Genomic DNA, 25,546 nt, shown 5'->3' with positions numbered 1-25,546 from the left:
CAGCCAAGGCTGCCTCAACTGAGGTTTCTATGTGCAGTCTTTTGATATCACACATATATCTAAATGTGGCATTTCAGCAAGAAAAAATGACAAAACAAAACGTGGTTACTTATGTGAACAGTTAGTTAATTGAGCTTCAAGATATCTATTTTCCTTCGGTTAGGATTACAAAACTGAATGACTGAGATCTGCGTACATTGGAGAACGCAAACGACGGCAGCTAATTTTTCGTATTTACATTTGAAGTTCAACGTTGGCATTACATATTTAGCCTGAGCAAGTTTTGAGATCGATAGGTGCTCTGAACGCATCTAGACAATTGAACTATTTGAGGGTAAAATACAAATTGGTATTTACTAGCGTTGTCGTCGTCATTGCTTTAAGCTCCCTAATCACACAAGACGAACCACTGACACTCCTGGACTCAACTCATTCACTAAAAATGAAGAACCCCAAAGAGACTTCAAAGAATTATATGTTCAAGGTCGTTTCCATGTCCATGGTAACGAGGTTTAGGGCAAGCCAATTTATCATTAATGGAGAAGGTCACTCCAAAAAACTTATATTTTTGTCTTCGTCTATAGTAAGTAGACATTCAGGTTTTTCACTCACCGAAGTCCAGCCGCTTAAGTGCCCGCTATCCTGAAGAAATTCGTCTCGAAAGTGGCGACTTCGGATGCCGTCGTTTTAAACTGTACTTGGCAGCCAGGCTGTGTTTATGTGATGTAATTCCGTCGGACACGAAATTTGCGGGAAGGAGAAAACCCTGCAACTGACTTTGCATCCTTCACAAGGTCAGTAAAATGTTTTTTTTTTTTTTTCCAGCGATTATCCACTTCCCTATCTTCACTGCATTCTTTCTTGGAGTTTGGAGCGTGTTTGGCCTAAAATAATACGGCTTCAGAACAGCCATAGCCCGGATTGGTAGTTAAAAGGCTTGACGGAAGACACTTGGACGAAACGTCTTGGACGGAATAACGTCACGAAAACGCGGCCTGGCTGCTGAGCACTGTTCAAAATGGCGGCAACGATGTCGAACTTTGGGCTTTTTTGGATACAAATTTTATAAGAAAAAATCTGCACTTTAGAGGCTGAAACTTCGGTGAGTGACTAAACTTTGTGCGAGGTTTTTATTAGCAACAGCAAAGAAATCGTTTTCCGGAGTGACATTCTCCTTTGATACAGGCTTTAGAAATTAAGAATTTACAGTACTCGAGATATTTGAAAATTCTTTCACATTTTTTAGACAACAAATCGAGTCGATCTTAATATCACCTGCTGCACGTAATTCATTGATTACTAGTTGGTGTGAATTATGCTAAATTTTCTGAACTGGATTACTCTTGCTACTGGCAACCAAAACCTCTCCACGACCTTTTGTTCTAAGGTCGTGGACGCTGACGTCAAAAGATTAACGTTGTGGTACATATGAAGTGACTTCAACCCGGCCACGGCGGCGCGCGCGTGGGAAATTGGAAATCCTAAAATGGCAGAAGCAAAACACCCGGTATTCAAAACAGGCAAAGAATTATCGACCTCAAATAGCTGAAACAATTTCGCACAACCAACAACTTCTGATTTGGAAGAAAGTTGCTTTTTAGCCAAGGTTCCCGCTAGTGGTATGTTTACTGTCATTGTCATCAATTGAAAAGGTACAACGTTACTATGATTTTTCGAGTTTGTAGATTAGTTGAGTATTGTGCACTTCTTTGTTTTAACGTCACGTCATTAGCATGGCGTGACGCAATGAACTTGTGTGAGTAATTCCTTGATATGGTAATTATTTGCTAATTAGTTCGAATTATGCAAATGTTTCTGAACTGGATAACATTAGAATAGCCATTGGCCACCAAAACTCCTGCATGGCCTCTTGTGTTGAAATGAGCTGTCAATGACGTCACAAGGTCGTCGTTGAGGTAGATATTGACACTTTTATCTGAAGTGACTTCAACACGAACAATGAACCAAACTCCCCCGCTTGGCCTACCATTGGGACACGAGCCTTTCCTTATAAATACGGGATTCCCGTTTAAAACGTAACCAAGTTGGAAGCAATCATCGGAAGTGTGTAGCCTACAGGAAATAAGCAGACACGAAAAACGTTTTTCATTTGATCTAACGATGCGGCCAACAGAGTTGAATGCTTATAAAGCTCAACTCTTCGCAGCATCCAAACAAACATGGCGTCGTGTGTTGTGGTTTTTCCTTGAGTAAAATCTTCGTCAGAGAATAGATTATTTCTAGACCCTCAGTGGGATTTTCGAAACCAGGAGTGATCTAAAATAACTTGATGGGGATTACCTCTGGAGTGAGGCCTCTATGGAGGATTCACTCTCTCACCCTTCATACTCTCTAAATGCTAAACAGAAAGTTCATGAAACAAGGCCAGTGTTTTGCTAAACGGTAAATTAAAGACCACCGGGAACTAACCTGAAGTAAACAAAATCAAAGTTGGTTTCGTTGATAGCGTTGTACGTCACTCCTGGGTGACCAGAATTCACGCCAGCACTTCCAATCACATTCGTTAGTTCAACTGTCATTCTGTATGGGTCCCCGGCATTGATCTCGTCCTTATGAAGAACACGACAGAAACCACTGGAGGGCCACGAACCATGCCTGGCATCCACTTCATAACTGTTTGTAACTTCCGATATTGTCACACTAACACAGGCTGCTGCAGCTGTTAACAGGAGGAATATGTTAAACAGGCGAAACCAGGGACTGAGGACATGACGATTGAGCTCAAATCATTTGCAGAGCCAAGATCATGTGTCGTAACCACTCTTAGGGAGTATTTGATTAGAAATAAACTTTCCAGGAATGCTGTAGTCAAACTTTTGCTAAATTATGTGAAGCCGTATGAAGCCATATCGTCATATATTTGAGGGAAACAGTTTGCTGTTGAATTAACTAGTTATGAATGTATCTATTTTAAGTCTCATAGCACAAGATCAGCGTCAACTTAGTGTTGTTCCATTGTCAGATAGTTTAAAGAAAACTGGTTGGACGTCAGAGTCCAGTTTAGCTAAATTTTATGACAAAAAGATTGTAGAAGACACTTTGGACAATACATTTTTTGCGATCCCTCAGTGGACGACAAGGTGGAATGCATAATTTAAACGAGACGTAAAACAACAATAATGAAAAGTTCGACTCTAATTATCTTTGTCCCCGGCCCTCCTTTGGGCCCCATCCTGTGTGATAAACTTGACTACGATGCACAGGTGTGGTGCTTTGAAGGCTGAGCTCACGCAGGCGCAACGCTACCTTACGGAACTGGTGGAGACACATGCATTCTGGAATGGAGTCCAACGCTCTGTCATGTTCTTGACCTTCCTCGGGTCGTTTTTCTGAGCAATTCAACTGCTCAAGCTCGAATTTTTTAGTAACAATTAATAGCGTTTAAAAAACTGATTTCTTCCACCACTGCTCTCTGGCTACTGTGCCATTTTCGAGCGTTCTGGCTCACAATACACCCCATGTCAAGTCCATCGGGCTACTAAACCTAATCATACGCCGACGCAATGTTTGTTGTGCCAAGTGAATCGGCGTGGTGCATTTTAATGAACAACGACATTTTACCTATTTCATCGAGGTTACCAGTCCACCCTGGCTTGCAGACACATGTATAGTTCACTGGAGTATTCACGCACGCTTTTGTGCTTGAACATTGATGCTTGACGCAGAAGTCGGCAACTACACAAAACAATTAAAAAATTAGAGTGTGTAAAGTTACAATGGACCTTTTAGGAGATACGGCGGCCATTTTGAATTGCAGTGTTTCAAATAGCTATTATGGAATGCTCAAGGGGCAAATTAGTATGTATTTGCCCCCTAAGCATCCCATAATAGTTATTTGCAACAATGCAATTTAAAATAGCCGCCGTAAAATATCATTCACTTACTTTCGGTTTTCATGTCACACCGGGCGATAAGGGCGTTCCCAGATCGCCCGGAATCTAACCAGTAATTCCCACTGACCGCTCGTGTTCCTTCGCTCGCTTTGATTTCTTTACACGAATCAGCAGGCAGCTCCGGAATGGACCCGAAGGGCACTGACAAAGAAAGAGAAAACATCAACAAAGCGTATTGAAAAAGATATTCTCAGGCAACCTTTGACCAATTTCATAGACTGAGTAAGACTTTTACAGAGAGTGGAAATTAGTAGCGTTAGGTAACAGTCTCTGTAATTTGACTACCTCTTTTGGGGGCCTTCGTCATGTAATATCTGTTTATGTCCCTGACAAAGTCCTCTGGCCTGGCCTCCTTGGTCCTGTTATTCAACTCGCATATGTCTTTGAAAGGGCAAAACAAAACAACACTGTTAGCTACCATCGAAGATAACGTTTGATCACTTCATCGATTTTCTCTGAAGCTTTGAAGTTGATACATTTTTTTTTAGTGGAAAAGGAAAGAAACCAGTTGGCCGATTATGTTCCGCACCACAATGAATGTAATAGTATCACCAACATAGCGACCACAAACGCACAGCGTAAGTAAAGTAGCTTTTTCCAACAGAATTAAGTTTGCACTTTTCAAACACGTGTTATGTATCGTGTTATCAGTCATCCCAGATTTTCAAGAAACGCCAAGTATTGTTATTTATCCGACACAAAGAAACCTGACCAGAGTCGAACCTTCAATATTACTTAGTTTCCAATTTTATTATCTCAACATTTAACGAACATCTATGTACCTTTAGCTATATTAAAGTTCATCTAATCGCCATTACCCAGGTCCAAGGTAATATCATCACCAATGAGTACAAACGGAGCCCAGTACATCACTTCGCTAAATTTCTCAGACTCTCTCAGACACTTCATGGCTCGGGTCAGGGATTCACTGGCACTTTTTCCTTCCGCTAGGTGAAGGTAGAAACTCTTCATGAACTCCAGAGTGGCTTTGTCGTCAATTGCCCACGGAGATACAAGAACAGAACGAGCACCGGCACCCAAGAAGGCTCGTGCAATGCCAACAACACCCTCAGCCTTAATCTCACCACGACCACTATGGCAGCAACTTAGCACAACCAGTCTTGCTTGCATTTGAACTCCCATCATATCACTCATTGTTAGCAAGAAGTCTTCCTTACCAGGGATCTGGGATGCTCGTGTAGGGTTTGGCGCCAAAGTAATTTCTCCTGTTTCCATTCTACCATGTGCTGCAATGTGCACCAGAGCAACTGAGATTCCAGAGGCAAATTACCACCTAACGTGGAAGTCCTGTCTTCAAGTGAGGGAAAATGATGCTTATGACTTCTTGTACTTGGATTTTGTGTCATTTCATCACAAGAATAAGTAATGAAAGATGCATTAGTTGATGCATTGGTTCGGGTAAGTGAGTTACATTTTTAATCACGACCTAGATTGTATCTGTGATTTGGGCAAATCCTGCTGGTGTGTTGGCAAATCGAATTTTCCAGCTCTCATATTAAAGTATTAGATCGTGTTCTTTGACATTTCCAACGAGCTAGGAAAGATGGCAACTTTGTAAGTTACCTGTAATGTCGTCTTTGCATTCCAGTAATCTTCGCACAGTGAATGGCGAACCACGGAAATCACCACAACCAGATTTTCGCAACTCCGAGAACGAACATTTCGCATCCATTGCAAACTTGTCAATTGCATCAATGATGTAATCTGATACTCACGGGGATATTGGGAACTAAAACACCTGTTGTAAACACAATCCTTCCTTGGATCCCCAGATCACCGTTTATTGTTCTTACATGTATGTGTACCGAGAGTTGTCCAAAAGAGTGCTTCTACAAACCTTTAAAGAGGACTCTACATGATTAAACCGGCTTCGAGGAAAGCAATGGTCAGTAATACAGCATGTGACCGTCACGCTCGACACAGATGAGGAACGCGTAAATGTACCTTGTATACAAACCTACAGTTGGAAGGAAAACCTGGCAGTTTTAATGCTACCTCAAGTTTCAAGGATCGCTACTTGTAAAAGACCACAACTTTAATCTTGAAGCCAGGAAAGAGATTTACGCGAATTTATCGGAGCACTTTACGAAGGTGAGTATGTTAGTTACTCACTGGAATATTTTCAAAATTTCCTGAACCTTAAGCGGTCGTTAGTTTTGAAAACCTAGTGGGCAGACAAATTTTATTATTGTTTTAAATTAAAGGTCAAATGCAACGAAACTTGGACAATTTTTCTTTTGTCGAAAAAAAGTCAGTTATACCAACATGAAGCAGAATCAACTCTTAAAAATAAGTTTTGTGGGAACTGTGGCGCCCAAGTAACGAAAATCCGACGATTTCCGAGAGCTTCATGAAAACGAACCAGAAATGGCCGCGCTTGGAGTGGAAACGAAATTATAGGTATTTGTGACGTAATATTTGGCGAGCTGATTTCCGCAACCAAATAATTTCATTGAAATTACTGAGTTTGTTTCAAGGATTTCCTGGCGTTTATTGACTTGCCGATGTATAAAATAGATCAAGATCCTGATGTCTTATTTAGAAATGTCTAAATACAGCCGTGTAAGTTCGAACCATGGGAATCAGACAACGATTCAGTCGATATAAACTTGAGTGGATCAGACTCGTCGAGTAAACAAGATGGCATCAGTATCCACAACGAAAGAATCGACCACATGGATTGGTGTGCCTTTCTGAATATGTTGAAAACTGCTGTTCAAAGATTAGTAATAAATTAATGAATAGAGTTCATCTTCGAGTCTTTGCCTTGTTTTAGTTTGCAGAAGATGATGTTTACAATTTTCATTTCTGTCAGGGGTGTCTGGGAAACCCGAATAGCAAATAGCGAATAGTCGCGAATAGCGAACAGCGAATAGTCCCGAATACGAATAGCGAATAGTACGAATAGTGCGAATAGTCTCGAATAGAACAAATAGTGGCGAACAGTCTCGAGTAGTAGCGAATAGTGGCAAAGAGTGGCAAATCGCGGCAAATCGTGGCAAATCGTAGCAAATAGGGTACCTAGTATCTCGCAGTCAACCTCGCAGCAACGTAGGATGGGATTTTCCCGCTTAAAAGCGCAGACGCTTATCAGGGCAAAAGGTGTTTCTAAACCGTGATTTCTTCTGTCTTAACCGCTGCAAAAGCGTAAATAGGTCAATTCTTCAGGTTATCCTTGTGTTTTCTGTTTTCTTAATGTCGGCGATGGACAGCCCTAGCCTGAGTCCGGAGAAGAAAAGGTAATAAATTCACTGAAATTCTGTTGCTTATTTGGACAATTAAATAACGCAGGATATTAGATCTAAAGCGGTGACTGTTGACGACTATTCGTCACTATTCGCCACTTTTCGCGACTGTTCGCCACTATTCGCACTTTTCGAGACTATTCGCTCTATTCGGGACTATTCGCTATTCGTTATTCTGGTTTTCCAGACACCCTTCTGTCAGTAAGAAAAGTTGATAAGCTCACCTTCTATAAGCCCTCGCTGACAGTTGTTTTGAGCGAACGTTTAACGTTTAAGCTCATCTTTTTTTGTCGTTTTACATGACATGTAGTTGCTTTTTTCGTCGTTAGAATGCTATGGGTTGCAGGGTTTTCACAGGTCAGAAAAGTTTTAGGGAAAATTAGTTCATCAAGGTTAGGGAATTTTATTTTGTGTCACGGAATTAACATTGACATTCTGAAGGAAAATCAAATAAAATTAAAATATAACATTACTGGAATCTCAAAGATTATTTTTTTAACAAAGAAGTAAATTTGTTGAAAACGTATCAGTCGTTAATGGGTGGAATTCAAAAGCATGGCTGTTAGGGGCGGCTGGAGGCTGCTACTGCACCCGACATTTTAATTTGTGATTATTTATTCAGTCAGGGAAAAGTCAGAGAATTTTTAAACCTGATAACTGTGGTAAGCATGATTTGTGGTAAACACTCTCATGACCAGTAGAAAGGTCAAAGGTTAAGTCTACATAGGAGCCGAGTGGCTCATCAGGTCGGAGGTCATCCCGGTTTCGGTAGCATGAAGCGACCAGGAGTATTTCTACTCCCCCCTGGAAGGGATGCTAGTCCGTCTCAGGGTTACCCCCCAGCATTAAATTTGCCAGTACCCATTCATACACCTGGGTGGAGAGAGGCACTGTGAGAGTAGAGTGGCCTGCCCAAGAACACAACACAATGTCGCTGGACAGGACTTGAACCCGAACCGTTCGCTCCTGAGTCGAACGCACTAACCGTGAGGCTACTGCGCCTTCCACAATGACCAGTACTGTATGATTATAAATGTAAATTGCTTTTATCCATCCTTTGTGATACTATTCCCTGCATTTATAAGTGCTTACCTGCCCATTTAAAATGTGTCAGTGTATTTTGATAAATTACTGACTTACTTGCTCACATGTGGCTTCCTATGGCTATTCAAACCACATCATCCAAACATCAATTAAACTTTATTATTTATAAATTAAATGACATACAGTACATGTGCTGAATGTAAAGATCCTGGTTTTGGTTTCCAAGTAAGCACTCTGGCCTCAATTAGAAACATGAAAGATGTTCAAAACAAAAAATATTCTGACAGAACAGATATGAATCAACTCGTTGGCACCTGAAGGGTTATGGCACACCCACCTCAACATGTTTCATACAAGAGCATACAAATCCAGACAGATAAGTAACTTCTTCAGTTTCAACTAGACATGCTCAAAGAGGAATAAATAGCTCTTTTAGGATTTAAAAGGAGGTTAGTGACCTTGATAAGTTTAATGAAAACTCCCAGTGGACGAAATCCCATGTGAAAGCCCTGTGGATGCTTGTCGTCTCTTTTTGCATTGTAATAAGATGAGAATTGTGATATTATCATTTGTCTCATGATGAGGTCACTAGAGATATAGATCACAACACAACAACTGCTCACTGCTAGTCTTCATCAAGAAATACCATTTATATCATGCAAGGGGGCTTGTGATTGCTGCATTCAATCCTTTCCAGCAAAATGGTTATTGATCTGCACGCTGATGAACGATGAAAATTTACACAACAACATTATAGCATTACTTACAGGGCAATAGCCAGAAAAAAATATGACTGAAGCAATGTCCACAGTAAAATTCTCTTCTTAGATATTTAGCAGTGTTTTACCTTCACCTTCAAAAAAGAAACAACAGAAACGAAAAAATGGCTAAGGCAAGTGGCTTGGTTTGCCTTACACTAGCTACGGCCTTGACTAAGGGTATTCCGGGTGAAATGCCTTGTCTTCTTCACTCAACAAAGTATCACTAATGTTGCAAGTGAGAGGTAAGAGAATATAGTCGTACTATGTTCTTGGTTTAGGCCTGTCAGTTATGAAATCCTAGATAAAACCATTTATGGCTTTAATTTGTAAGTCTGCTTTAGGATGACATCTTTCAGTTATCAGTCAAAGCTTGAGTCACACTGACATTACTCTCCTTCAGGAGTCTGACTCCACTTTCCAGGCTAGTGCCCCCATCCCTCTTCCTTAACATGGGATGCATTGAAACCAACCTGACACTTCATCGCAGCACTGCAGTTACGACTGAAATAAATCCACAATACTCTTGTAAAAAGTAGGTTTATATTTTGTTCAACTAATAACAATGTTGTTGCAGAAAACTGCTAATTCGAGATGATTTATTTAGGCGTTTTTAAAGAATGAAGTATTAATTAAGCTTTATTATTTACAAATCACGATGGCGTGAAATCGTGTTAAGAGCCAGTGCCCATAACTATGGACCAAACAACGGCACAAGTCGAAAAATCGATTTTGCTCATTTTTTGCCCATAGATTGGCCCTAGCTAGTAAACAAACGGACCATAGTTAGTTTCAGCTAATGCAGCTTTTTTGGGGAGAAATTTGCCAAAAACGATTTTGCCCCGATTGAGCTCAAAATCTACTTCCTGTTATGCTAAATTTTCTAAAAATTTGATTGCTTTGGGCGTCGCACAGCAGCTACTTGAGAATCTTTCAATGGTCTTCACACTCAGCTCAGGTCTTCATGGTATGACTGAGCGAAAAATAAAATAAATCGAGGTTTCGTTTCAGCCCGAAACGAGATCGAACAGAAACGCAAAATATTACGATGTGTTGCAAACGAATTATAGCACCAAAATATCGCCATATTTTTCCATGGGCTATAACTTTAAATGCCATAAAAACACTTTCTACGGGTTAACTGTACACCCACCTGTTTGAAAATCAAAAAATATCTCTGGGCAAATGGTTTTAAGTCGCCCGCCTTGGCCTGTGCTTCTCATAAATTTTTGCCTGAACCGCGGTGAGAATGTAAACAATTGCATGACGCGGGCGGTGACCGTGAATACATAATTCGTTTCCAACAAACCGCAGATGGCTATCTTAGAACATTTGGGTGAAAAAAAAACAAAAAAAAACATAGTGGACCACTTTTAACTTTAATATTTTGAAAGTCATCGCTTTGGAAATTTCGTTAATTAAAAACGCCAATTAAAAGCAAGTTACTTGGAGTTCGGGTGTTACTGCTCTGTTGTTTTAAACTGTCGTTCTTTCTTTGATCATTTTAATTACAAGAGCGAGTTTTAGAAAGAAAATCGTTCTAAGTTCATTTGTTAAGCGTGATGACATGTTGATATTGTTGGTTTGTAGCCTTACGTTATCTGAAGGAACGCTACAGTGATTAAATTTGTATTTGTTGTTTTCGACGGATCGATTTTGGGGTTAAACCTTTTTATTTGTACCAACACATTTAGTGCCTTTTCTCCGGCTAAAAAGTCGGAAAAAGTAAAGTAAACAAATCCTAAAAGTTTAAATCATAAATAAGAGGCATCGACAGTGCGAGGGTCTCGGTAAGCTGTTAATTTGAACAATTACTGTGCTGGACGGATTGCTTTCCATGTTACGCACGTACTATACATATAGTTCATTGTGCGCGAATGTTTCTGTTTCAAACAACTGAAATGCTGAATGCTTTTTTTTCGTTTTTTCTTCAGTCTTAAAACTTAAGGTGAGAATTAGGCTAAACCCTAAACGGTTTTGGCGGCCAACCTATTTTTGGCTAATTGCTTAATCAAATTATATATATATTTTATTGAAATTCGCTCTTCCGTGACCGACTTCCGCTAACAAAACAAGATGGATGTTCGTTGTTCATTTAAGACTACAATCCTGGTCAAAAGTGTTGGGACAGTTACGGCAGATGACTTCACAGGCAGCCTCTCTTAAGACCAAAACCGCGCAAGCCCGCCTACCCCCCTCCCCTTGTCAATGTTGATAAAAAATCTTGAAGAAAAAAATCCTTGACAATAGCTTCAGAATAGCCACGTTTCAAGAATTGTTCGCCTCCTAGGACAGTATTCTCGTACTAAAGAGACGAGAAGATAGATATTCACGTCTAATTCCAATAATAGCGATTTTTCAGCAATCGCGTTTGGTTCCAACACAACTGTCTAACCACTTTCTGGTGTCCATTTTTCCTTTTTTTCCCACATCCGATCTAGTCTTTAGAATAGCTTCGTTTTCATGCAACATTGCTAGGGGGGAGGGGGTCAATTGCACTTGCTTCTATTCATCTTTTGTTCTAAAACGTTAAGGACGTAGTTGAAATCGAGGGTTTTAGCGCGCAAAAGGGGGAGGTGTCCCAACAACTTATGGCCAGGATTGTAGGTTTACACTAGAGGAAATTGTTCCGGATTCGTGATGAATTCGGAACGTTTTAGTGCCGGATTGATTTTGCCGTTTACACAAAAGTGGACGAATCCGAAATAAAAACTCCCCGGTTTGGTCGTGTCTTCGGAGATTTTGAATCCGGAATTTAAAGTGGGAACTTTGAATCCGAAAACTTTTGAATCTGGAGAGTTTTGTCGTGTAAACGATTTTCTCTCGAATCCGGATATTTTTCCGCCTGTGATCTTTTGAGTTTGCGGTGGAACGAAAACGGCAGATCGAATTACCTGATCCAGTCGTAGTCGAGTCGTAGGCACATTGATGGCCATTTGATGGCGGTCGCTGGGTGATTACCTCGTGCTGTTTCAGGTGTAGGTAATCACTTTTATAATGGGTAATGCCATACTCCTCAGAAACCCAATTTATACTTTACTGCGCAGATGACGACGATGGCACGATCGAAAACCTCGACGGTTCTAGATATTAAGTAAAGACCAGAATAAATACCTGGAGAGACCTGACATGATGGACAACAGTACCGTGGTCAGCGAGTTGAAAAAAAACTGCAGACTGTCTCAACCTACCCGTAGCCTTATTTTCGGAGGCATTTTGTTTCTCGTTGTCGAGGCAACAAACTGCTTGTTAACCATTCCATCATGAATGTTCCCGGAGTTATCGTCGTGTGTAAACGGTTAAGAATCCGAATATCCTTTCACTGTAAACCCCTACTAATCCGAATACTCTAAAATTGATGAATCCGGGAACTTTTACGAATCCAAAAAAACTCCTTTAGTGTAAACCTAGTCCTAGATCGACCACTGTAATGTTTATTTGTCTACCAGTGTTATGATCTGCAAATTTCAGTTAATTGATCAAACAACCAAAGTAGAAAAGATGGATTTTTTCCCAGTATGATCGAAACTTAAACGCAATTTCTTCCTGGGCTAATTCAATTCAAGAAATTCCGGGTTTTCTAGCTGAGTTTGAGCATATTGTGTAGGTACAAACTTTCTACACAGCTAGAAGAGCGGAGATGCCATCACGCAGTTAGTAGTTTATAGAAATTATGGTATTTCCACTTGACTTTATTTGTCAGTCAATGATTAAATTGCCATAAACCATAGAGGATTGGTTAAGTGTATCTCTAAAACTGCCACTATATTGTAAGTTATCAGTGAAATCAATAAAATAAACAAGTGTTAAAATCATTTCCCGGAGTACTGTAGCAACGTTCTTTATCAGGGATGTCGTGGGTGTTGCAATGCAAATGAAAAAACATATATATTTATACTAACTTAAACAACAACAACAACAACAAAACATTTTCCATTATTTTATCTACACAACGTTTCAAAAATTGCTTTCATCGGATTGCTGGAAACGAATATTTTACTCGAGAGTGGCTATCCGCGTCACGCAATTGTTTACATTCCAACGGCGGATTTTGGGCAAAATATATGAGAAACACAGGCCAAGGCGGGCGATTGGAAATCATTTGCCCAGAGATGTTTTTTGATAGCCTAACAGGTGGGTGTATATTTAACCCGTAGAAAGTGTTTTTATGGTATCTAAAGTTATAGCCCATAGAAAAATATGGCGATGTTTTTATGCAATAATTCTTTTGCGACACACTGTAAAATTTTGCGTGTCAGTTTGATCTCTTTTCGGGCTCAAAACTAACTTTGATTTATTTTATTTTTCGCTCAGTCATACCACGAAGACCTGAACTGAATATAAAATCCATTGAAAGATTCTCAAGTAGCTGTTCTGCGGAGCGCGAAGCAATCAAATATTCGGAAAATTCAGCAAAACCGGAAGTAGATTTTGAGCCCAATCGGGTCGAAATCGTTTTTGGCGTATTTCTACCAAAGAAAGCTGTATTAGCAGAAACTAACTATGGTCCGTTTCTATTCTTACTAGGACCTATCTATGGACAAAATACAAACGAAATCAATTTTTCGACTTGTGCCATTGATAGGCGATTTAGGTCCATTTTTATAGGCATTCACTCTTAAATGACAAAAATGACAATTTACTTTTTCCTTTTTTTATTTCAACTAGACTAAGTTCAGAAAATGAGATTGTGAATCTAAAAAGTTAAACTTGATATGATAAAACCTTGCAATAGTTTATATACAGCGACTTTACCCCGGGCTTTACCTCGCTTTCTGCTATTCGCAATATGGCTGCCGCTGCCAAACAATTGCATTCCGTGTTGGTAGAGCGTTTGTTTCTAGGATGTTCGTCGTCAATGCTTTGCTTTACAGCATATGGTACAACTCCTAAGGTTTTTGGGCTCGAACTCGAGACCCTGCTTAGTGATTAAGAAAGATACCGCTTCAAGAGGTTTCTGCTGAAATGTTTGCAGAGAGCGTGAAGACGAGATGAAACTAGATGAACAGTTCCCTACATCGCCTCTCATCCTTTAAAGGGATGTAACCATGCTCATATCACAGATTTTTGGATGACTGCTACAATTAAAGCTGCACAAAACAGTCATATTTGTTGTTCTGAACGGGGAGGTCACCAATTATGACGTCACAAAATCCAGTTCCAATAATTGTCCGAAGTTTCCACGAACCGTTCCGTTTGTAAAGCGAAGAAAAATAGCTGTTTTCAAGGTCGAACATCTCGGCGGTAAAACTTTGGATTATGATTATTTGGATGAGCAACTTTTATTTAACTCAAAATCAAACTAGGCCCAATTTCGTTGCATTCGACCTTTAAGAGCCATTTATACTTTCTATTCATGTAGTTCAGCAATTTCAAACAGGTGCCACATTTTTAAAACGTGCCTTCAAAGTAGAGCTATTTTCGTGTTTGGTTCAAAATTCGATTTAACGGGTAGAAAATCTTCTGTTAACCGTTAAAGGAACAACATTGAATTATACTTGCAACATGGCTGAACAAACTGCTATGATATATCTATAGCTGAAAAAAAGAATTGGGACTTTTGAGCGAAAATAATTTTTTTTTAGAGCGCCGGCAATATGTGCTATTTTTCCAGTTTCGGGACGCACGCAACTTGTGTCCAGCGGACCGAACTTCAATCAATCCTAGAAAAATTCAATTAGAATTTTTTATCAAATAAAACTCATTTTAGTGATCGATTAGGTGAGGGCTTCAAAATCCCAGCTCATGAGAAAAATCGAATTTTCGAAATAAAATGGGTGGTCGGTTTTTACAGAGACAGCCTCTTAAAAGCATTTAAACTTAAATTAAAATTAGCAGCAAAAAAGACTTGAGTCCGTATGCGCTTTAAAGTTTGGTTCTTATATAATCGCCCCGATTGTCTCGATCACTGAGATCGATGCGTTTTCAACCGCCGGGACGATCGGAGGCGATCCAAGCGACTAGGAACGATTAGGGGGTTCTCATATGATCACCCCGATCGTTGATCGTTTGGGCGGCATTTTGTCGAGAACCTTTGGTACACTCTTTCGCGATCGTTTCTTCAAGTAACGTCCGTACGATGTGCGAATGTTTTTATATCCTCTCTCTGCCTCAGGGGCATCCGAAACCAAACTTTTCTCCTACAGCTGTCCAAGTGTTTAACCTAATATACTTATTTGTATAGTCCTTCAAAAACTTGTATATACACTAGTATTTGTGGACTTCTTCCATGAACAACGCCTGATTAAACTCTGTCTTGGTGGCCTTGTAGGCTGTAAGGCCGTGTTTACTTCTGGATAATGTTGATGTACCATGGGACAGTTGGGATCGCTTCGATCGTCAGTACGTGATCGCCCGGATAGAACACGGACGATTCAAGCGATCGCGACCGTCCCATGTCTCTCAAATCATGCGATGTTTTTCAATTGTTTTCTCTAGCATATCTCCACAGAAGTCTTCGTTCAATGCGTCACTTAAAAGCTAAGTTAATACAGATTCCTAAGACAATTATGACAAGGAGGTCAAGATTCGCGGAGTACCTCAACTGTCCAAGACTTAGCATTTCAGGCTGCGTGGAAGCACCGTAACAGGCTTTCACTAAACTTGCCCAAAACAACTACGAACTAGTTCTCCTTCCAAATTATCCCTTTATGACAGCTTTCTTTCCGTGTTGTAATAGCTTGGGCTATTCATTGCAGTCAAATTCCCCTTGTTCACACACCACGACTGGTTCCACTAGTGGACGCCATTTTGAATTTGCTGAATTCAAACTTGAAAAATTCCGCCTGAACTTTTGAAACTTTTGAAATGAATAGGTAAACAACAAATGCATAACATTAAAATGTGCGCAACGGTCTTTTAGCTCCTTTTGCAGAATAAATGATTTTTCTTCCGCTCCATTGTCCAAATTTATGTAGTAACCCCTATTTTTCACGGAAACTCACAAAAAATAATGCAATGTTCAATAATTGCTCTTCTTTTCAATACGATTGTCGTTATTACTCCCATTTTAAACAACAGCTTCCACTGTTATAAACAAATGACGAATAAGTTATATTTCAGCACGGCTAACAGTTTATTTTTTTCCACTGTCAGTTAAATACACTTTTGTAATTGCAAATATTATGGGCACGCAAAACGCGATGTTTTCCCGTTGTATTTTCAATTGCGCGTCATAAAGCTAAAGAAATCACTTTAGTCTTTTACAAAGAACACAGACAATCAATGCAAAGCTGACGCGAACGTCGGTAAGCGTGAGTGAGCGAGACACGATAGTTTTTATTTTACTTCTAATCGGATAAAGAAAGTGGCGCGAGCTTTTTAAGCCAATCGCGTAGTAGTGCAAAATCAATTACTTTCGACTCGCCAAACACACATAAATTGTTTTTTCAATTTAAGGTTACCGTATACCTTCAGAGGTGTCTCGCGTCCAAGCGATGTAGCGGGTCCGGTTTAAGCTGTAGATACCTAAACCCCTATATCAAATCTGGCTATCAAACCATACCAAAAATTTTGAAATAAAATGAACTGCCGATTTTTTTACGGCCACTAAATGCGAGCGTTGCCGTCCAATTAAAAAATGGGCGTGGAAAAGGTCATAAGGTTATTCATTAATATCTCAGCAAATATTTACAGGAGAATAATCTACTATATCTCATTTAAAAGAGCATAAAAAATACTCTCTAGAAAAAAAAAGCTTTCCTTCACGGAAGCTAGTAGTAATTTTTAAACAATTTAAATAAATTAAACTTCACAAAAAAAAAGGAAAAAATGTAAAAAATATTTAAAAAATGTATTTCCACTCCACTGGTCAAATTTGATGTAGAAATAAATAATTTTCCTTAATTTATCAGCAAACACATCCTGAAAACAGAGCGAAAAACCATCGAAACCGAAATTTTTTAGAATATTTTTTTTATCTAATTAAAAATCTCGCATTTCCGTCACCATGGCGACAGCCAGTTGAATATTAACTCAAATCGAGTTACGCGTCCTTTCGAAAAGTGTGTTTACTCAACAAAAAAAAGCTTTTTTCCAAAGTTCCTGAGCTTTACGATCCCAAAAACGATTCAAGACACATAATTCAAGAATTATTTGAGATTGCAAACGGAAAAACGGCGGTCCGAAGGGAATTTAGTCGCATTTGAACAACATGCGTGGATTTGAGTAGCACATGGCGAAGGTCATGCAAGCTCACTTACCTAAAATTTTCGCTTCTAATTTCTTGCTAACCGTAAAATTACATTCGTATTTACTTTAAATGCCTTTAGGAATGTTGTCCGCTTCCGAAAACATCTTCAGGACGTTGAAATCATGGGCATCGCTCGCTCAACAAAACGCCGCCATTTTGACTTAAAATTGGGTGATTTCGCAATGTCGTCATGTAAGCCACATTGAAGCATTCCACGTGAAACTAACCATGTGCTTAGGTAATTATCTCTAGTTTTATGTCTCCAAATTTCAGGGGAAACGATAATAATCCGATTTTTTTAGAAGTTTTTTAGTCATCAATCCTGAAGCATTGAAATTTATAGAGCGTGACGGGAAAGAGTTTCACCTTTTGGAAGCTACAAGTCAAAGCGAATTTTGTTTTTCGCTAATTTATTTTTCCCTCGGTTTCAGGACAAAAAGTGCTAAAAAGCGTGTCTGCGTTTAGCAATATTCAATTGCAGTAAAAAGTTACAGAACATTTTCGAAATAGGATTTAAAAAATGTGAAGTGATCGTACAAAAATTGCTCTCGGAGAAAAAATATTTCGAAATAAACAATTCGCAGACACAGGTTTTGTTTTTAATATGTGAATCTAGCTACTGTCCAAATTTGAGGGCAATCAAACGAATCCCCTTTGAGTTGTAACTCTTTAAAGTGTCTGCTTCAAGCGAAAAAATTTATTCGAGAAAACAGCGCTAAGAAAAATCTCTTGCTTCGCAAACAAATTCCGCCCACAAACGCCTTCAACTGGGTTCTCAGATCACTGAGCCAATCAGCGCTTGGAAAATTTACTACCATTAACTCGCGGTGAAATTTAGGCGTGAATCTCCAAAAAACCCTTGTGTTTCGCAATGCGCTCAAGGCGGAGAGATAATTTTTCTGTAGCTCGGTTTTTCTTGAAGCTGGTCTGGCAAAATGGGGAAGACGAAAAAGGATACGAACGCTAGAGTGGCTCGGCGACGAGAACAAACTGAAGAAAAGAAAGCGCGGTGGAGCAAATGTGCATGGATAACATTCCAATGGATCTGAGTTGGACGATTCATCGGTATCAGACTCAACAAAAGAGTCACTGTAAACGTCGCTGTTATCGCTGTCGAGTTCCCAAATTTTTACAGAACCTTTCTCTTCTCTTGACTCGATCTTTTTGCCCGCTTGATACGATAGCTATAGCTTCATCCGCGAGACCAACTTTCGCTTCTTCACTCATTGATGTGTTTTCATTCGTTCTTCGCTTTTTCGAACTGGTAAACAGAGTTTTCCGTGGTCCATGTTTACTTATAGCTTAATAGAATTACACCTAATACGGAAAATGCTTGGATTAACATGCTGATTAACTGAGTAGCCAGCCAATTCGTGGTATCCATATAGGTAACATTCCCGCGAAAGTAGTCTCGGTTGATTGCGTACACTTTATAGGGCTGTCAATCAAGAGGGAACTTTTACTTCCGGCCATAACGTGAAACCTCCATTTCTCCGCCAATGTTAAGTTTTTTTTTAAATTTTGTTTTCAGAAATTAGAGATTACTCTACGACCGTTACTTTGAACCAAAAATCCAAATTTGAAGAAAATTGCCGATCTAAGGTATACTGTAACCTTAATATTTTAACATTTTGGGGGGCACTGAGAGAAGACAGGTACACACAATACACTATCTAATCAGTGTTTCTGCATAATTTATGATTTGTACTGAAGCCCATCAGGGTCCATTAGTTTTAATAAAAAAAAATCGTTTTTCCAGTTTGAGCAAAAGTTACGTAAATACAGTTGACGCTTGAAGACGGATAAATTATTTATTCAAAATGGGTAGAACTGGACTTATCCAAAAACGTTTTCGATGAAAGTGTATCGCAAGCGAACTTTTACAGACCACGGGGTTTTACCTGTATATCACTATCCGCTTTATAATATATCGCTGAAAAAAATGCAGTATTAAACAAAATAAAATATGTTTCTAGCCAAAGTTACACATGGGTGACATACATGTCGTTAATTATCAAAAAGTGGAAATTTTTAACTTTGGTGTAATTTTGGTATGCCTACACTTTCATTATATTAAATGCTAACTCAACGAAGATGTATTCAATTTAATCTACTTAACTTGTTCATTCTGCATGATCATGGCAAGTTTCTAACATTTTATGTGCAAAGTTAAAAATAATAATTTAATGTTAATTTGCATTTTTTTCATTTATTTTCAGCCAACTGCTCACTTCAGGTGTTGAACAGTTCTTTTCAAATTCATTAATAATTCATTACGTTTAAACAAAGGAAATCATCACCGTGACGGTGTTTGGATATCTGATCCTAATTAGCATAGTTTCTCCTTAGTTTTAGTTCCGATTGAGAAGATATAACAAACGCTCAAGACAGTGTTTGACCACATTTCCAAATATCTCCAATATCGTCAAAAATACTCCGCTGCGCGTCTTAATTTCAACTTTCTTCTCGTTTTTTGGAAATATGGTCAAACACAGTCTTTCGTGTTTGATATATTACATTAGAAAACAGTCCTAAGAAAATACGCACGCTGATTGGTTAAAAATCGTGTTTCTATAACTCGATGGAAACACAGAACCAGCACGAGCTGTTGACGTAGTGATGGCGCGAGCAAAGAGAATTTACATTTTGATAATCAAAGTTGTTTTCCTTTTTTTCGTCGCGTTTTCTAAAAGAAATATATAATGTTTTCCGTGTTTCTATCGAGCATAGAAACACTCGTGAAAGTTTGGAAGAACTCGAAAAAGCAGCATTTCTTGTTCTCCCAAACTTCCACTCGTGTTTCTATAACTCGATAGAAACACGGTACATGTTTTCTATTTCTTAATTAAAATTTTCAAATCATGAAAGCAAATTCAGCATGAAATGTTAACTTAACTGCATTAAGATCAAATGCAGCTTGTGTCGTTCTGCATAGCAATAACGTGAAGTCATTGTTTGCCGGACTAATTAGCATCGGAGGTAAATTACGTGGTGATATTTCCCTGTAATGAGGTTTGTTTTGTCACAGCTGTGGAAGCAGCAATTCGTCTCCATGGAGACATGACTGACATGGCTTGCCCAGCTGGGAATAAAATGAACGTCTTCATCATTTGAAACTTATTAGCGTTCAAATCAAGATCATATCACAGTCGACTCCACAGCGCGAGGTTTTTTTTGAAAGGAAAATCATGTTCGTTTTTCTGCTATCGCTATTTCTATTTTACGGCTGTTCTCAAGGCAAAGGTGAGAGGCAAAGGACGTTTGTTTCCAGTTTTAATTAAGAGCTGTTTAATCACTGGTACCCAGTCAATTGTTTTGCGTTGTGTTTTGTCAGCCTATCAACATAAATAAGCTTTGCGCCTAAAATATCGTTTACCAAGGAGTGTCTATCTAAGAATAGCTTAATTTATTTCGCAAGAAATTTTTAGGGTTAATGTGGTCATTAGCTCTTATTTCCTTTATTTCTGTTGATATTACTTAAAATTCAAATGGTTTATAGGTGGATTTTGTTTCAGGTCACAGTCACTCGCCCTAGCCTTGAAGAGACTCTTTTTCGATCGCCACAGCAAAGAAATCTAGTGGCACGCAGTCTGCTGAATTACGAGACTTGAAACATGTACCGCGAAACTACCACTACAAATCCGATACAAATCACCAAATTATCAAAGTTTAATGCCACAAATATCGCACAAGAATATGGCGGAGTTAAAGCCGTGAAGGTCTTGATCATCACGCGGCACTGTCCAAATTCTTCAAAGAGCAGTCAAACCCGTCATTCTCAGAATTCGCCGCGAATGATAATCGATTATAGTTTAATTATGTAATTCTTGAGCGATTTCAAGTATTTTAATTAATCACTTATGATGTTCTGAACTTTATCTGAATTTTATAAAGGTCGGTAACTGCTTTTGGATGGAGTTATCTAGAATTCTGTTTTAGGATAAACGCGAAATGCCAATCTAGCTGCACTGACGATCATTTGAGTGTGAGTGAAACAACTCCCGATTAAAGCTCAGTAATGCCCTCTAGGAGAAAAACCTTATACTTGAATTTGATGGCATCTCTTTGAAGGAGAATCTCTTTTGTGCACAGCACTGATTTCAGTTTTGTGCGTGAAATTAAAAATTTTATTAAATCCATTTTGAAATCACTGGTTATCCTTGTAATCTGATTGGCTCTCAGTGGTGCAATTTATTCACGAATCGCACTGTTTTTTGCTCTAAATCGCATCTTTTTTCTCAGCCAATGAGAATGGGACAGTAAAACAAAACAACCAATCAGATTTCAATATTAGTTTAAAGTAATCAGTAAAATTTCAGGAAAATGAAAGGCAAAAATCCATTTTGTGGAGAATTTTGCAACTACTATTGCCAAAACTTTGTTGTTGTTGTTGTTTTTTTTTTCCAAAAAAATTGACGAATTTAATTGATTACAATTTCTAAATGACGATTATGAGCTCCTTCAGGCTGAAGACCTACTTTAATGAAAGTTTCCAACTTTCAGTGTCCATTTTGACGAATATTTTGGCGATTTTTCTTCAATATCTACTCAAGATCCGTATGATACCGAGTCCAGTAGAACATAAACAAACGAAAACCACACAACAACAAATTCAGAGCCATCTCAAGAAGGTAGATGTTTCCAGGTTTCCGGTAGTTTCAAACGAAGCAACAAAAGAGCTCAACTCTGTCGCTGTGAATAAACATAGTCTAAATACGCCCGGCTCCAAAAAACAGTGAATGAATGAACGTCTTACGAAGCTGGTGCTAGTACCGCCATCTTGGAAATATCTTGAAACAGATGGCGCCGCAAGAACTTGACAAGGTCCTGAGTATTGAGTCCTTCGCCGAGGTCACAAGAAGAAACGGAGATGATAACGAGCTGGACTCCCTCAAAATCATGCCATTAAACGGTATGAAAGAAAAAAACGTACCATCCACTGGGCATCGTACGCGTGCACTCGAGGGAGTTTCACAACTCAAAAGAAATCCATCGCAGAATTACGCAGGATGCACCTTCACATTCCTTCTCCAAAGACAATAAAAAGTCTCAGCCTCAACCACAGAAGAAAGAAAGACCTTCCATTATTGATTCAGGCGACGAGAATTGAACTTTTATACCTGAAGTAGACTATTTTCGTTCTGACTTCAAAACCGTTTGTTTCTTTGTCATGTTCGGTTGAGTTTTCGTCACATGATATCGTTTTGCATACTAAATGAGACGTAAAAGCGTTTCCGGTTCCGTTTTTTTTTTTTTTTAACAAACCGGCTACTGGAACAATACACCAAAAATCTAAAAATTAAGGCGATAAAATTATGCGATTTCAAAATGGATCTAATAAAGTGGCAATTGAACTTCGTGTCGTAAAATTTTGGTCTGAAATCATACTTGTGATTTCAAATCGAACTCGCGCTGCGCGGTCGTTCGATTTTGAAACCACGCGTATGATTTCAGACCAAATTGCACTCCACTCAGTTCAATTACCATTATAAATGCTGCAAAAATAAACTCCCATATTTGTAGTCAGCTATAGCCAGCTATCGTGTCTTGCTCTTTTGCTATATGAAGTCAGTAGCACTGCAGGTTTCTTCAGTAGCCTGCTAAATTATCGACGCTTAGTTTTCAGGAGACCAACTAGTTCGACATCTGGTAATCTAATTGATGTACATTCCTTGTCGGTGTACTCAAGTTTTCACTATGTAATAACTTCAGGTCACCCTATTAAATGGCTTTCTTCGCATAGAAAAATATTCGTGGGAAAACATTTGGTTCTTTGTGATGGTAAACTTTACATTTTCTGTTATGACGTACAGGTCGTATTGATTAATATTTACCATTTGGATAAATATTTTTATGCGTTTAGTTTTCGCAAAGCTTTGACAACCGGGACTGAGCGAAAATCGAACACTGTCGAAAATACGTGGCACTGTGGAAGAAATGCCTCGATTTTTCCACATTTTACCGTATTAAGCGGTTACTTAGAAAATGTGACCTCGACTCCAAATCACGTTCCGTGATGGACTTAAAATGAAATGCACTGTCTGCACAACTAATTTGATCGAGCGACACCTGAACTCGTTCCCAGAGGTTTGGGTTTTACTCCACATCGCTATAAGGCTGGTTTTCACCAGGGCACAAGCTTAAAAGTAATCAACATACGCAAATGCAGAAATGTGCTGTTAACTAGCATCTTTTGTTGAGAAATTGCCCAAACGAAAGGCCCTAATTATCGAAATATTTCTACCTCTGTAAATGTCGGCTTATTCTTACCATATGCTTATGCGCTAGTGAAAACGACGCCTTGCATTTCTTGATCCAAATTCTTTTTTAATTAACGGATAAGATCATACTGACTGTGTTCAATATCTTCATAAGTTCTGATGAACGCAGATCTAATCTATACTGTAGAATAGGAGACTGGGGGGGGGGGTTTCTGGTCTGATGTGACATTTGAGAGAGGGGTGGTTGGGTGGGTATTTGATTTATTCAGCTCGAGCGTCAATAAGTTACAATTACATCAGATTTTAAGGGGCGCGGTTGCTTTATGGTTAGGATGCTAGACTACCCCACACCCTTCCCCATCAGGGACATTGTGTTGTGTTCTTGGACAAGACACTCTACTTTCGCAGTGCCTCTCTCCACCCAGGTTGTGCATCATCGTGATTTTGAGACGTGTAAATATTGTAAATATAGGTCAGGTTCCTATAAGGTCAGAAGTTTTTAAATTTTTATTTATTATCCCATTGTTATTAGGTCTTTCTCTTATTTATACACGACCCCGTAAGCTTTTAGCTTTTAAATTCATCGTGTTGAAATAAAGGCTTCCTATCCTACCCTATCGTATCGTACCGTACCGTATCGTATCGTATCGTATCGTATCGTATCGTATCGTATCGTATCGTATCGTATCGTATCGTACCGTATCGTATCGTATCTTATCGTATCCTATCCTATCCTATCCTATCCTTTCCTAAATAAACGAGTACCGGCGGATTCATTGCGGCGGATAACCCTGCGATGAGCTTGCATACCATCCAAGGGGGGAGTAGAGATACTTCTAGTGACCTCATGCAACGGAAACCGGAGATAGGCGCCGCCCTGCCTGAGAGGCCACTGGGCTTGAACGCAGACATTACCTTGCTTTCATTGTTTTTTTTTAGATATCACGATGATCGTTGAAACCTCGGATTCCGCTTTTGCGGGCACAGATGCTGAAATAAGGATCAAAGTCTTTGGAACCAAAGGCAACGTACCGGAAAGGAAAATTTCAGGCAGTTTTAAAATACGAAGGTAAAGTACATTCATTATTTGAAATATATTTGTCACCGTTTTACTAATTGGTGACACTGTAAATTAATTACCAAATATATTGCAAAAAGAGAACATAAACTATTAAGAATTCGAACTGCTTGGAGGTTGACCAGTTTTTTTATTTGCACAACGCAGTCGAGGAGTTTCAAAAACTCCGGACCTTCTAGCTATAGGTAGAGGATTTGACCAGGGACCTCAGTCCAAATTTCAAATCTATCGCCTTAAACCAGTCGGCCACACCACCTCCTAGTGTCTCATCTGAAGGGGGCTTGGTCTTCCCCGAACAGTGTGATGATCTGAGTACCACCCTCCTTTAAATCTGACTATTCTCTCTCCTTATAGCGAAGACACAATTATCATCAGAGGCTACGACATAGGTCACGTGACAGGAATGGAAATTATTCGTAACAATGCTGGTCTTGGGCCTTACTGGAGACTTGACAAGGTAACTATGGCAACTGGCGAGTTAGCTATATACAATTAGACTCCCAGCGAAAAACAGTTCCTTTGGGTCAAGAGGAAAAACACCCGAGGCTGTTAGACAGTGCCGCGAGAGAATGAAGCTTAAGAGTAAGAGAGCTTATCGCTTATATATAGGCCTTGTTCCCAAGATGATCCTTCTCAAGTTATTTTTACACTTTCCGTGCAGAACGAAAATAGGCCCTTTGCAGCTGGGATCACGTGACCAAATTTTTCCTAGAAATTTTTATATTATGGGCTATAACTTAAAGAATGCCAAAAATGGAAAGAGCGCATCGAAAATACCAAAATGGCCAGGTTTGAGGCCCCTGGAATTAAAGAGTAGGTTTATAGCACAGTTTGAATTTTCGGAAAATTTAGAGGATTTGTATCGAAAATGTTGCTGGAGAGCAAGGTCTTGCTCTCCAGCAACTTTTTCCATACAAATCTTCTTATTCTTTTAAAAATTCGGACCGTCATAAAATCTCTTTCTTTAATGATGGGGGCCTCAAACTTGGCCATTTTGATATTTTCGACATGCTTTTTCCATTTCTGGCATTCGTTAAGTTATAGCCCATAATTTTATGAAAAATAGGTCACGTG

General features: G+C 39.2%; 3 protein-coding genes across 5 annotated transcripts in view; 1 reads left to right on the top strand and 2 right to left on the bottom strand.

The window, feature by feature from the left end:
- Positions 1 to 3,827: 3,827 nt before the first annotated feature.
- Positions 3,828 to 4,335, bottom strand: LOC145493599 (uncharacterized). The gene is made up of 2 exons (XM_081473088.1): positions 4,200 to 4,335; positions 3,828 to 4,055 (listed from the first exon to the last, which is right to left on the bottom strand). The coding sequence occupies exons 1-2, from the start codon at positions 4,333 to 4,335 to the stop codon at positions 3,898 to 3,900; spliced, it is 294 nt and encodes a 97-aa protein (XP_081329214.1). The 3' UTR covers positions 3,828 to 3,897.
- On the bottom strand, positions 4,307 to 5,607 carry LOC145493598 (tetratricopeptide repeat protein 28-like). Its single transcript, XM_081473087.1, has 2 exons — positions 5,499 to 5,607; positions 4,307 to 5,161 (listed from the first exon to the last, which is right to left on the bottom strand). The coding sequence occupies exons 1-2, from the start codon at positions 5,605 to 5,607 to the stop codon at positions 4,719 to 4,721; spliced, it is 552 nt and encodes a 183-aa protein (XP_081329213.1). The 3' UTR covers positions 4,307 to 4,718.
- The window catches only part of LOC145492005 (allene oxide synthase-lipoxygenase protein-like), a 28,034-nt gene continuing 7,760 nt past the window's right edge, over positions 5,273 to 25,546 (top strand). The window contains exons 1-4 of one of the 3 annotated variants that reach the window (XM_081471315.1): positions 5,273 to 5,333; positions 5,708 to 6,026; positions 24,334 to 24,463; positions 24,827 to 24,929. In XM_081471315.1, coding sequence (XP_081327441.1) covers positions 24,342 to 24,463; positions 24,827 to 24,929 — 225 coding nt within the window. In that variant the 5' untranslated portion in view covers positions 5,273 to 5,333; positions 5,708 to 6,026; positions 24,334 to 24,341. Of the gene's footprint in view, positions 5,334 to 5,707; positions 6,027 to 19,908; positions 23,883 to 24,333; positions 24,464 to 24,826; positions 24,930 to 25,546 lie in introns of those variants that run through there. The other 2 variants (XM_081471313.1, XM_081471314.1) reach the window with 2 other exon arrangements.

The sequence above is a fragment of the Orbicella franksi genome, chromosome 7 (assembly GCF_964199315.1).
Source record: "Orbicella franksi chromosome 7, jaOrbFran1.1, whole genome shotgun sequence".
NCBI lineage: Eukaryota > Metazoa > Cnidaria > Anthozoa > Scleractinia > Merulinidae > Orbicella > Orbicella franksi.
Note: the sequence above shows the minus strand (reverse complement) of the source record. Positions and strands in the feature narration are given on the sequence as shown.